This window comes from Carassius auratus, unplaced genomic scaffold, assembly GCF_003368295.1.
Source record: "Carassius auratus strain Wakin unplaced genomic scaffold, ASM336829v1 scaf_tig00015876, whole genome shotgun sequence".
Classification (NCBI taxonomy): Eukaryota; Metazoa; Chordata; class Actinopteri; order Cypriniformes; family Cyprinidae; genus Carassius; species Carassius auratus.
This window is the reverse complement of record NW_020524628.1, coordinates 276,657-289,726: the sequence shown is the minus strand read 5'-3', so window position 1 is coordinate 289,726 and position 13,070 is coordinate 276,657. Positions and strand designations below refer to the sequence as shown.

The following is a 13,070-nucleotide window of genomic DNA, read 5'->3' as shown; positions in this document are numbered from 1 at the left end:
CAGCAAGCGCTCTGTGTGTGAATGTCAAACTGTTTGTCTGTGAGTCTTATTTACTGTTGTCTGTCCAGTTTAAGAGCTCCTAGACAATGCCCAAAAGCAAGGCGAAAGTGAAACATTCTGGCGATTCCAAATCGCGTTATAGGCTGTGTGTTCCTCCCTGCCCAAGATATATAACGGGTGGGGATACACACAGCCTTTGCGTGGTTTGCCTGGGTTCGAAGCACGCTGAGTCGGCTCTCGAGGGGGCCGACTGCCCGCACTGTGAGCGTATGTCGGTGCGGCTGCTTCGTTCCCGGAGGGCCCTCTTCGAGGCGGGGGCCTTCGCCAGCATTCCCCGCGGTGCTGGTCCCGCTTCTGCTGAGGCAGAACGGCGGCTGCACTCGTGGGGTTCGCAAGTGGATCTGGTGGAGGGAATGGAGACGGGCCAGTCCCTATCTCCTTCCACTTCTGCCAGATCCGGCACCCAATCCCTAGAGTCGGAAGCACGCTCAGCGGTTCCTTCCACTCAGGGAGAGGGGTCAACGCTCCGCCTCTCTTCCTCCGAGGAGGTTGATGTGGAGTCGCTTGACAGGGATTCGCCACCCCACTCGCCGCATTATGAGGAGCTCTTGGAGGTGGTTAGTCGCGCGGTGGCCAAGTTAAACATCGATTGGCCCGCCGAGAAAGCAGCTGAACCGCAGAGAAGCAAGCTTGATGAACGCTTCCTGCGCGCGAGTCAGCCACCTCCCAGCCGGGCCTGCCATTCTTTCCCGACCTGCACGAAGAGATCTCCAGGTCGTGGAAACGCCCATTCTCGGCCCGCCTCTACATCCCCTCGTCAGACTACTATGGGAACGTAGTGGGGATGGGAGAGCGCGGTTATAGAGCGATGCCCCGGGTGGAACAGACGCTCGCGAGCTATCTGTCCCCCGGTGCGGCGTCGTCTCTAAAGGCCCCGGCGTTGCCCTCAAAGCCACTAAGAGCAACATCGGCTTTGGTGGGCAAAGGGTATGCGGCAGCAGGTCAGGCTGGTGCGTGTCTGCACACTATGGCGGTGTTACAGGCGTACCAAGCCGATCTGCTCAAGGAGCTAGACGAGGGAGAGGAGATCAAGTCCCATGACATCTCAGAGCTAAGAAGGACCGCTGATCTCTCCCTCCGCGCCACCAAGGAGACCGCTCGAGCGATTGGGCGGTCCATGGCAGCTATGGTGGCCGCGGAGAGGCACTTATGGTTGACCCTGTCCGATATGAAAGAGCGGGACAGGGTCTGCCTCATGGACGCCCCGATCCAGCCGACTGGCCTGTTCGGCGACGCAGTCAATTCTGTCAACGACAGGTTTCAGGAGGCCCGCAAGCAAGCGGCGGCGTTCCATAAGTTCCTCCCTCGTCGCTCCCTTGGGGCATCTGGGCGGGAGATGCCCCAGCCGCTCCCTAGCTCCTCGTACCGCGAGGCCCAGAAACACATTCGCTCTCGGCCGAGGACTTCCCAGCCCAAACAAGATCTTAGGGCGGTCATTGAAGCTAAGAAGTCCTCGGCCAAGAAACCCTGACGCCAACAACCCAGGGTTTCAGAGGGCAGCCTCTGCTGGGGTAGAGCGGTACACACCGCAGTACACGGTGCCCGTCTCCCCTCAGCGCCCTCTGGGGGCCGGTCTGCCAACCCTGCCAGTGTTCCAGGGCGCAGCAGGTCCCAGCGAGCTCAGTATCTTCCGCCTGTGCGCGTAGCGGGGCTGAGACGCTCGCCGCCCCTGCGGGGGCCTCTTACACCAGATATCAGTCTCGAGAGACTGATTCCCTTAGTAGATTATTTAGCAGCGTGGAAACTACTGCCAAATGTATCTCGATGGGTCCTGCACACAGTAGAAAAAGGCTACCGCATTCAGTTCGGCTCCGTGCCGCCAGTATTCAACGGGGTCGTTCAGACAGTAGTCGGCCTCAGGCAGGGTCTGGTTATGGAACAGGAAGTGAAAACCCTATTAGAGAAGGAGGCCATCGAGGTGGTCGCTCCTCAAGACAGGGAGTCCGGATTTTACAGCTGGTATTTCATAGTTCCCAAGAAGGATGGGGAGCTGCGTCTGATTATAGACTTGAGGGTCTTAAATCGTTCAGTTATGAGACTAAAATTCAGAATGCTCACAATCAAGCAAGTTGTAGCACAGATCAGGTCCGAGGACTGGTTTGTCACAATAGATCTCAAAGACACATATTTTCACATATCCATCCTTCCACATCACAGGAAGTTTCTGAGGTTCGCTTTCGGGGGCGAAGCTTACCAATATCGAGTACTTCCCTTCGGCCTTGCACTCTCACCCTGCACGTTCACAAAATGTGTAGACGCGGCTCTGGTCCCCCTGCGCATGCAGGGCATCCGCATTCTCAACTATATCGACGATTGGTTGATCTTAGCTCAGTCAGAGCAGGCTGCGGTTCGGCATCGAGATGTCGTCCTCGCACATATGGGGGAGCTGGGTTTGAGACTGAACGCCAAGAAGAGTGTGCTTTCTCCGGTTCAGAGAACCACCTATCTAGGCGTAGTATGGGATTCGACCACGATGCAGGCACGATTGTCCCCTGCTCGTATCGAGTCGATCCGCATCTCAGTTGAGAGAGTCAAAGAAGGCCAGTCACTCACTGTCAAACAATTTCAGAGATTGTTGGGTCTGATGGCAGCTGCGTCCAACGTGATACCTCTTGGCCTGCTGTACATGAGGCCCCTGCAGTGGTGGCTCAAGACCAAGGGATTTTCCCCGAGGGGCATTCTACTTCGCACTATCAAGGTCACGCGGCGTTGCCTACGTGCCTTAGATGTATGGAAGAAACCTTGGTTCTTGAAACAGGGCCCGGTGCTGGGAGCTCTTTGTCGCCGTGTAACGCTAGCGACAGATGCATCCCTCACTGGTTGGGGTGCAGTCATGAGTGGCCACCCTGCCCGTGGTCTGTGGAGCGATTGCCATCGAACATGGCATATCAATTATCTAGAAATGCTAGCAGTTTTTCGTGCACTGAAGCACTTCCTCCCAGACCTAAGGGGTCACCATGTGTTGGTGCGCACCGACAACACATCGGTGGTCTCCTATTTCAACCACCAGGGAGGTCTGCGTTCGCGCCCTTTGTACAAGCTGGCGCACCAGATCCTGGTGTGGTCCCAGAGCAAACTCCTCTCACTAAGAGCAGTATATATTCCTGGGAAACCAAATGTGGGAGCAGACATACTGTCGAGGCAGGGGCCGAGGCCCGGGGAATGGAAACTTCACCCACAAGTAGTGAAGCAGATATGGAGAATATTTGGCAGGGCTCAAGTAGACCTATTTGCATCTCAAGAGACGTCTCAATGCCCCCTTTGGTTATCTCTAGTTCATCCAGCTCCTCTTTGACTGGACGCTATGGTACAGACCTGGCCGAGGCTTCGTCTGTAAGCATTTCCCCCTATTGCTCTGCTCCCGGGAGTTCTGGCGAGAGTGCGCCGGGACGGGGTCCGTCTGTTGTTAGTAGCCCCGTTCTGGCCGGGCCGAGTATGGTTCTCAGATCTAGTCTCGCTCCTCGACGGCTCTCCGTGGGAGATACCGATCAGGACAGACCTTCTCTCGCAGGCGCAGGGTACGATAATTCACCCTCGCCCGGAGTTGTGGAAGCTGTGGGTGTGGCTCCTGAGGGGAAACCTCCAGTACGGTCCCGTATTCCCCCGTGGGACCTGGTTGTGGTGTTAGAGGCAATGTGCAGACCCCCATTTGAACCTATTCAAGATATCTCAGACAGACATCTCACACTTAAAACCTCCTTTTTGTTGGCTATCACCTCTCTGCGGAGAGTAGGATACCTTCAGGCCCTCTCTGTGGCCCCTACTTATCTTGAATTTGCACCAGGCATGACTAAAGCGTTCATATACCCTCGAGCGGGATATGTTCCTAAGGTTCCCTCTGTTACACCACATCCTGTCGTACTGCAGGCCTTCTGTCCTCCTCCCTTTCGGGAGCCCGACCAGGCGAAGCTAAATTGTATGTGTCCAGTTAGAGCGCTGGACGCATACGTCCACAGAGCTGCCCTGTGGAGAAAGACTGATCAATTGCTCGTATGCTACGGTCCCCCCAAGAGGGGTTTTCCTGCTTCTAAGCAGACTATCAGTCGTTGGATAGTTGAGGCTATCAACGCTTCCTATGAGTCCTCTGGTCGTCCCCCGCTGTCGGGAGCCAAGGCTCACTCTACTCGGGGTATGGCGGCCTCCAAGGCCTTCTTAGCAGGTGTATCCATGCTGGACATCTGCAACGCTGCAGGATGGTCCACGCCCTCCACGTTTGTCAAATTCTATGGCCTAGACATGCCAGTCACTCCAGGCGCTTCAGTCCTCCTGACCTAAGCTGTGCTCTTCGGATACACACTAGGCAGGGGTTTGGTAGTCTGGCGGCGTTGGTACTCGTTCCCCAAAGCGCTTTTGACGCAGCTCGAGTTCCTGAAGAGGAACGTCTCTAGGTTACGTATGTAACCCTAGTTCCTCGAGGGAACGAGACGCTGCGTCTCGGAGCCATACCCCCGACACTCCTGCCGGCGCTTGCTGGTACTCGAAGCTGCCAATATAGGAACTGTTTTTTAAGTAAGTGTCAATGGACTTTGTAGAGCATTTTATTTCAGCCACTCATGGGCTTTGACTTTGATTATGATGCTGTCTTATAAAGCATGTGCTTATGTAAATAGTAGACAGCAGAGCAGCTCACTTGGGTTTGGACCAGAGCCAGTGTGTGTTCTGGAACCATGGCATCGGCACGGTCCTGTGACCTCCTGTGACTGATCGTCAACTTCATGCTTTAATTACTGTAACATCTTCATGGTGCACAGACTGCAGCTCAGACACACACTCACACACGCTAGCTCTGTTACAAAACCTGGTGAGTTCCATCGCTGTATAGTGCCTATATAGTGCCTACAGGCAAAACCCTCACTAAAATGGAACCTCATAAGAGACTGATTTGGAACTATCTGCATAGGCTAAACCTATTTGAACCCACAATTGATTCCAGTAGATACTGATATTAGCGTGTTGCTAAGCTAATAAAACACACTAATATGCATAATATATAGCACAAATAGTGTGTTTTTTGTTTTGTTTTTTGTTTTACCTGAAGTAAATATATTTAACATTTCTCTCAGTTAAACCACCATTTCGGATTTTGGTTTTTATTTATTTTTTTCAATGAGCTTGTCGCAATGCATTCTGGGACTGCAAATCTCCTTGCAGGAGTATTATTTTACTATAATGTATATATTATAATAGTTTTTATAAAATAATTTTATTTAGCTATTATCATTAATTAAGTTTCAGTTCATTTTATTTTAATTTATTTAGTTTAATTAGTCATTTGTATTACTATTTTTTACATTTCTTATTTTGGATTCATTTATTTTATTTCAGTCTAGTTTTAGTTCAATTTTAGTTTTCATTTATTTAAATTAAGTCATTTTAGTTCTTGAACTTATTTCAGTTAATTTCATGTACAACTTTTTAAAATTATTTTATCTTTAATTTTTATATTTTGTCAATTTCATTTGTTTATTCTATTGAGTTTTTTTTTATTTTGTTTGTTTTATTTCAGTTTAAATTTTTATTTATCTCCAGTAAGTAATTTTAGTGCTTCAGTTTAAACCTATTTTAGCTGCCAAGGCAACATCTGTGATTTTCATTTTTCATCTAATATATACTTATTTCAGCTTTAGTGTTTCTTTTTTTTTCTTCAGTTTTTGTTTTGATTTTAGAAAAAAATTGTGTCATTTTATCTGTTTATGTCATTTTTTTAATAATAATAATAATTATTATTATTATTATTATTATTTGATATTACTATTTAGGATTCATTTATTTTTATTTCAGTTTTTGTTTGTTTTTTCTCAAATAGTAATTTTAGTGCTTCAACATATCTTAGTTGCTGCCTAGGCAATTTTTCCAACTTTTCTTTAGTGTGGGGTTTAAATCTTATATTTATAATACTTTTAATGAGTTCTCACTTTTTTCTTTTTTTTTTTACAATGCTATTTATGTTTAATTTATTTTTGTATACAATGTGGTATACAAGAAGCCAGCAAGGCTGATGCCTATAATTTGGACCAGTCTTCATATCAAGAGTGGTCTGTATGATACTTTAAAATCCTTTTAAAATCCTGTAAATTTAAAGTAGGCAGCACTCCAGGTTTTCAAAGAGCTATTTCTTTCTCCGCAATACAGTCTCTTAAAAGAGACACATTCTCACACACATACAGGCCTGAACTCTCACTTTCTTTTTTGTGTCTCTCTGTTCGCTCATTTACATTTCATCATGCTGTTTCTCCAGTGGACTGCTGTTGATTAAATTAAATCAGATGTGGCTCAGCCTCATCTGTGCTTACTCCCCCCAACCCCCCCCCCCCCCCCCCCCCCCCCCCCCACAGCTCCGTGCTGAGCTAACTGGTGCTTGTGAATGGAGGAACTCCAAGTGGATACATTGTGCACTTGAACTAGAAAAGAAAAAAGTGGGTTTTACAGGATTAGAGCTTGCTAAAAATCCATCTGTGCTTCCGCTGCAGAAAGGACGAGGAGATCCCCCCTTTTGCCAAATGGCACCAGTGTGGCATCCTCCACAAGATTCAAAGGCACCAGATAGATTTTCTCTCTTCTGTTGCCATGGGCAACCAATGTCTTCCTCCATCTTTCAGGTTATGCCGTCCATCTCTCTCGCTCTCTCTGTCTTGTGGGCCGCTTGCCGGTAGAGATTCTCCATTTCCAGGCGGCTTGCCACATTTCTGTGTCTTTTTATGTGGTTGGGATAATGCTGTGTGATAATGAGGTTAAAAACCTCATGATGATGTCAAGGAGATTTTCTCTCTTTATGCCATTTTGCTCAGTAACAAACTGTAGAGTCGCTGCATACTGACCTGATCTCTTCATCCAGGGTTTCATGAGATCAGGTGTAATTGTGGGATCCCTCAAAGAGCTCCCAGCTTATAATTACATTTATCTTTTCCCCCCCTGCTTTGTGACATCAGCTCTTTCAGAATATCCCCAGTTGCAATATGCGTTTCATAATCCTGCTCTTTGATGTTCTGTTTACAGAGTGCCACTTCTTCACCTGCTCACATTTTGCACACTCTTTTCTTAAGGTTTCCCATCAGTATCAAAAATTTGAATTTTGTCAGCACTTTCTGATGGTGAGTGAATTGCAGAAATTCATCAGCCATACATATTTATTACTGTCCATTTCGAATGGGTATTATGATGCATCCCCTAGAGGGCGCTTTGGGGAATGGTATACCCTTGCCGCCATGCTGAAGGGAACAGTGCTTTATTGGCTGAGCTAAGTCAAAGACCCAAAGGAGTCCTCCCCCCTGCACAAGCAACCTAACCATAGACCAGAGCTTCTCAAGAATGGAGGCCTTAACAGGAGAGTGGAAGCCTAAGTACATTTTTATTCAGGCCAGCATCCAAGGAGGTTCACAGAGAGCCTAATATTAAGAGCTAACTAGCACAACACAAAACGGCAACACGTCATACTAAGGCCAGTAGCCAAGGAGGCTCCCAGAGAGCGTAACATCCTAGCATACTACCCTACTGCCTAGTCGAGCTCTAGGAGCAGAAGCCTTAGCACGACCACTGTGGGATTACAAATGTATAAAATGTTACATTTAGGTTCCACTATAGTAGTAGACATTTTGGGCAAATAAAGCTGTCATCCAAGAAGATCAAATCAGGAAAATCAAGTGTCTGAGACATTAACCTTTTGTCTTCATGCACTTCTTGATGATGGGGCAAGGTCCCAAGATAAAGGTGCCTGCGAAACTCAAGGCACAGCTGTGCCTTTGTTTCTATGATAATGTGAAGGTATGGGTGATACTGTCAGGCACCTCTGTATTTAAATGACACTGTTATGCTGACAAGATCAAAGATGGGAAAATGGCCAGTATCAGGCCGAACCCTGTACAGCATTTTCATGCTTGTTTAAATTGTCTCCACCTCTATGTATCCCCCCTCCTTGAAATGTATATAAACTACAATGTATTAAGGACTAGTTAGACTTTTGATGACTACAGCGTCATGCAGAGCGTTCTCACTAAAGAATTCTGCTGAAGATTACCCAAGAGTCTCCTGGTCTTCGCTTCTGAGTTTCCAACACCACTCTCAAAAAAAGAGCAGGCCTAACTATGCCCAGCATTCAGAATATCATGTAAGGAGACACACAGAGAGCTTCCAACTCACAGATGTTGTCCTAGAGGAACTCTGTCGAGTGTAGGACTCAATGAAGATAACTCTCTGTAGTGAGAGAAGGCCTGATGACCCTCGCAGTAGATGGAAGAACTCTAGCAGTGGAGGCTTTAGCTTGACAAATTTCTAAAATAAATGGAGGTCTAACTACGCCCTTAACGCATATGATACTGTGCAGGGAGGCTCACAGAGAGCCTACAACCTGCAAAATGATGTCTTAGCAGACCACTGGAGAGTGTAGGCCTTAATAAAGATAACTCTCTCAAATGAGAGGAGGCCTTGATGATGCTCACAATGGCCAAGGAGGCTCACAAAGCCTAGCAACTTAGCAAATGCAAACTGAGCTCTGGAAATGAAAGCTTCAGCATGATGACTCTCTAAAGTCAAGAGGAGACTAACGATATCCTACGGTCAGTCCTCAGTAAGATAACGCTCTCCAGCGAGAAGAGGTCTAAGGCTGATGATACACGGGTCAACTTTATGAGCAATTTTGCCATGCAACTTTGTTGGAGCAGTGTTAATATTTTAGATTAGTCATGGGCCCTGTTTCTCACCTGATTGCCCATTGACAGTAACATTAACCAAAGTTGCCCAGCAACATTGTTAAAAAAGTCGCCCCGTGTATCATCAGTGGCTCACAGATAACCTAGTCAACTTGGCAGACCTACTCTGATTAAGAGCAACAAAGCACTCGGCACGTGACCTTACCATGAACATGGATTTTAGAGAAGGCATGAAACAATAGCGCATGCTCTTACCATAAGCATGGATTTTAGAGAAGGCATTTACAAAGGATGTTCACAGAGAGCCTACTGTATAACTCACAATAGCTTTTGTAGCGGAGCTCTAAGGAGTGAAAGCCTGCAAAAAAGATAACCCTCTAAAGTGGGAGGTTTAACAACTCTCACTGTAGAAAAGAAGGCTCACAGAGAGCCTAACACCTTAGGCTTCTACCTAACTACAGCACTTTTCTGTCCCTAATTACTCAGAACTTGACACATTAAGAAAAAGGAGCCAAAATATGAAAACTTTTTGACTCGTCTGTGCTTTGCCTACAACCTCCGCGCTTAATCCTGCCATAATGGCAGCCATAGGACCTGATCACGGGGTGCAGGCACTCAACTCTTATCCCTCAAGAGAGAATCAAGCCCAAGTGGAACCAATTACTGCGACTGCATCACGCAAAGCGTGCATTTAACCTCAAAACATGCTATTTCAAACGACAGATTCTATTACTCTTTAAAGAGTCATCTGAGAACAGATGCCAATGAATCACTGTAAGTCCATTAAACCCCTTTGAGAACTGAACGTGCTTGTGCAAACAGGAACTACTATCCCTCAGGAGACAGCAGAAAGGAAGAAGTTCCTATCTGTCTCTCATAGTCAGTCTTGTGAATGCATCATACCTAGCACATCCATCTTGCTCATAGAGCAGACAGCATTCCACGCAAAAACTCATCCCACATCCCTAAAGAATAGGAATGGCACAAACTAAGCTTTCATTGAGAAATCCTTTCAGTGCACCCATTCTGCTTCCTTGGGAACTAAATGCACACTGTAGTTATTGTGTGTGGATTACTTGTGAATTTTATGTTTTTATCAGCTGTTTGGACTCTTATTGTAACGGCACCCATTCACTGCAGAAGATCAATTGGTGAGCAAGTGATGTAATCTGCAATCTGCACATGAAGAAAAAAACGAATGAGGAAAAGTATATGAGTACATTTTTGTTTTGGGGAGAACTATTCCTTAAATGGAACGATTTCTTTGTAAACATATGATTTCATGTAAATATATGCTATTTATTTTTATAAAAATATCTGTAGGCCAGATAAACATTTAATTGATGAATTTTCCAATAAGATAAAAGTTGTCAGAAGTCACAAAGCTTTATAAGTAAACCACATGTATATCTGACTTGAATCTCTCCCATTACTTACTCATTAATGTTGCATTTATATTATGAATTAATCCATGTCTTTTTTGAGAATGCAAAAGATACCTGCCAGTTGGTGTCAATTACCCAACAAAGCCAATTTTAGACTCATTTTGGACTGACACAACTCTCTTTTTTCCTCACAGGTGAGTACACTGTGATGACGGCCCACTTCCACCTGAAGAGGAAGATCGGTTATTTTGTGATTCAAACCTACCTGCCGTGCATCATGACCGTCATCCTGTCCCAAGTGTCCTTCTGGCTGAACCGAGAGTCTGTTCCGGCCCGGACTGTTTTTGGTGAGTTTAATCTCTGAGTGAATCTCAAACGTAAGTCACAAAGAATGATCTGGGTTTTTGACATACTTAAAACTTTGGACGCTACTTCAAAGAAGTGAAATATGACACCATATCAGTATTGCAAAGGCAAAAGTAAAAATGCTGTCGAGAGCATAATTAATTTTGACAACTTTAAGAGACTTCAATGAGCATGTAGTTCTTCCTCAGTTTTACAGGATTTCACATGGCTCAAGACCCCTTTTTTGGTTAATTGAAGCCTATTTTTCTGTGTATCGTTGCTTAAGAATTCAAATATGAGTTGTTTTATTATCATAAATAGACAGTAATAACCATCATATGGTGATGTCTGAATGTAATGGTTGATTACAATTGCAAACTTTCCACACAGTCCCTGTTGCTGATTTTCTGACTTTATATAGGATTTTCTGATGCACTTTTGGCCTCCAGCCAAACTGATGCAGAAAGTCTGCATATATTAATTTACTGTGAGAGATTAATGGAGGACTAAGGTCACACTGAGCTGAATAACGAAGTGGAGGCATGATTGTAGATTAAAATTGACATGGCTGATATTGAGTTTAGATTTACAATTCTAACAATGGATATATGTGCTCTATGTAGTGTCTGTCTATATATAATTTATGCATGCTGTTGAACAAATTAACTGAGAAATATTCATGGTATATAAAAATCTCAGTTACCATAGTTACCCATTAATTTCTAAGCAGAAAACGGAATAGATGTCTTGGCTGAAAGTACGAAAGAAAGAAGTTTTGGTGCTAAAAAATTGGAGCATGTTTTCCAGTTTAGACGTACACCTGATTCTAGTCTGATCAGGGTAGACTCTATGACCTAAGTTGGTTATTTTAGGTATTGAAAACATCCAAAATGTCGCTGTTCTCCAGGATCCTTAGAAACACTGTTGTAGCTGAAGATGTGACCTTCAAGCCATAAAATGCACAGGGAGCCCTCGGGGCCTCAGGCTCCAGAGTCTTCTGCCCTAGATTATAGACTTTTCACGGGGAAATCTGTCCTTTCTGAGAATTTCTGTGAGGATTTATGGAGCTCAGGTACGGAACAATTCAGTTACCGTGGAGATTTCCTGAGCTCTGTGTTGCTAAGCAGGTAACGCTGAGGAGATGAGCCCATCTGGCATAGGTTCAGATGTCTTACTGCCCCTACCGTCGGTCTCTTTCTTTTTGCCTGTGTCTTTATTCTCTTGTCTGTATCTCTCTGTCCCCTGGAGTCTTTCTGGCAGTTCTTCAGCTGTCCCAGTCACTCTTTCTGTTCCTTATCTTTCTCGCTTAATCCGTCTATTATGTGAGCCTTTTAAACAACCTGCCATCAGGCAAATGTTCAGAGTTAGTGCTCCCAAAAGAGATCTTGCCTTGTCAAATAATAACCCTGAAAAGTCAGTGTATTAATGGGGTGCATTAATTGTAGAACCTGAATTTGTGAAAAAGCGCTATGACATTTTTACCATGTCGTTGATTGCCTATTAGAGTTTTATGAGGTGTTGAGATATCAAGGTGAAATAGAGAGAATGGCATTAAAATGGAGCTCAGATAAGCATGAAGGCAATCGAGAGCTACATAATTGAAAACTTGCTCCAGGCTAAATAGCTCTAGAGCGTTATCTAATGTATAATTTATTATGAGACTTGTACGTACACTGTTTGTTGCATTAGTAAAGTATTAAAGGATTAGTCCAGCTGAAAATGAAAATTCTGTTCATTTGCTTACCTTCATGTTATTGCAAACCCATATGAGTTTCTTTCTTCCGTGAGACACAAAAGCAGTTATATCGCTGGAATACCCAGAGTGCTTTTCATAATGGGACTGGGGCTTTCGAGCTCCAAAAATAACAAAAATGCACCATAAAATCATTCCGTGTGACTCATGCATTATATTCACTAGTCCTCTGATGTGATGCAATAGCTTCGTGAAAGGAGTACACCAAAATGATGAAGCCGTTTGAGGAAAATCTTGCCATCAGCGACAACTCTCAAATCTCCCAACAAGTTCAGTTCAAATATGGTGTCAAAAAAAGCACGTTGCACCACAGGTTTGACGACAGTGATGACAAATGTCTTGGTTATTCATGTTATGAATGATCGCATTGTGACAGATTTTAAGTTAAGGGCTGTGAATATGCTAATTGCTAAACAAAGCTGCCATGTGACTTTAGAAGACTTGTAGTGCATGAGTCATGTTGACTAATTCAGTAGCAATTTGTTTGATAATTTTGGATATTGATAGCAAATCAGTGCACATTTATGTTTGTTGAATGGTAAAAAGCATCCATTTTGCAGTGCGTTTCCCAAAAGCATAGTTAGCTAACTATTGTCATTAATTCCATTGAACTCTATTGGTAATGTTGGAACTTACGACCATAGTTGCTTTTGGGAAATGCCCCTGCCTAGCATCTTATTTTGTGCTTCACAGAAGAAAGAAAGTCATACTGGTTTGGAGCAACGTGTGTGAATTAATCAGAGAAGAATGTTCTTTTTTTCTATGAAAATGCATTCAAATGCTTAAAGGAAATGAAAGCAACATTTAAAGAATAGTTTACCTAGAAATTAGCATTTTACTCACCATCAAGCCATCCAAGATGTAAATTAATTTGTTGAAATG

The 13,070-nt window shown here is 44.6% G+C and overlaps 1 protein-coding gene across 1 annotated transcript in view; it reads left to right on the top strand.

Annotated features, from left to right (window-relative positions):
* LOC113074962 (gamma-aminobutyric acid receptor subunit alpha-2-like) overlaps positions 1 to 13,070 on the top strand; it is a 60,805-nt gene that overhangs the window by 36,841 nt on the left and 10,894 nt on the right. Inside the window, exon 8 of the mRNA XM_026247672.1 lies at positions 10,285 to 10,437. Within this exon, the coding sequence (XP_026103457.1) occupies positions 10,285 to 10,437 (153 nt within the window). The remainder of the gene's footprint in view (positions 1 to 10,284; positions 10,438 to 13,070) is intronic.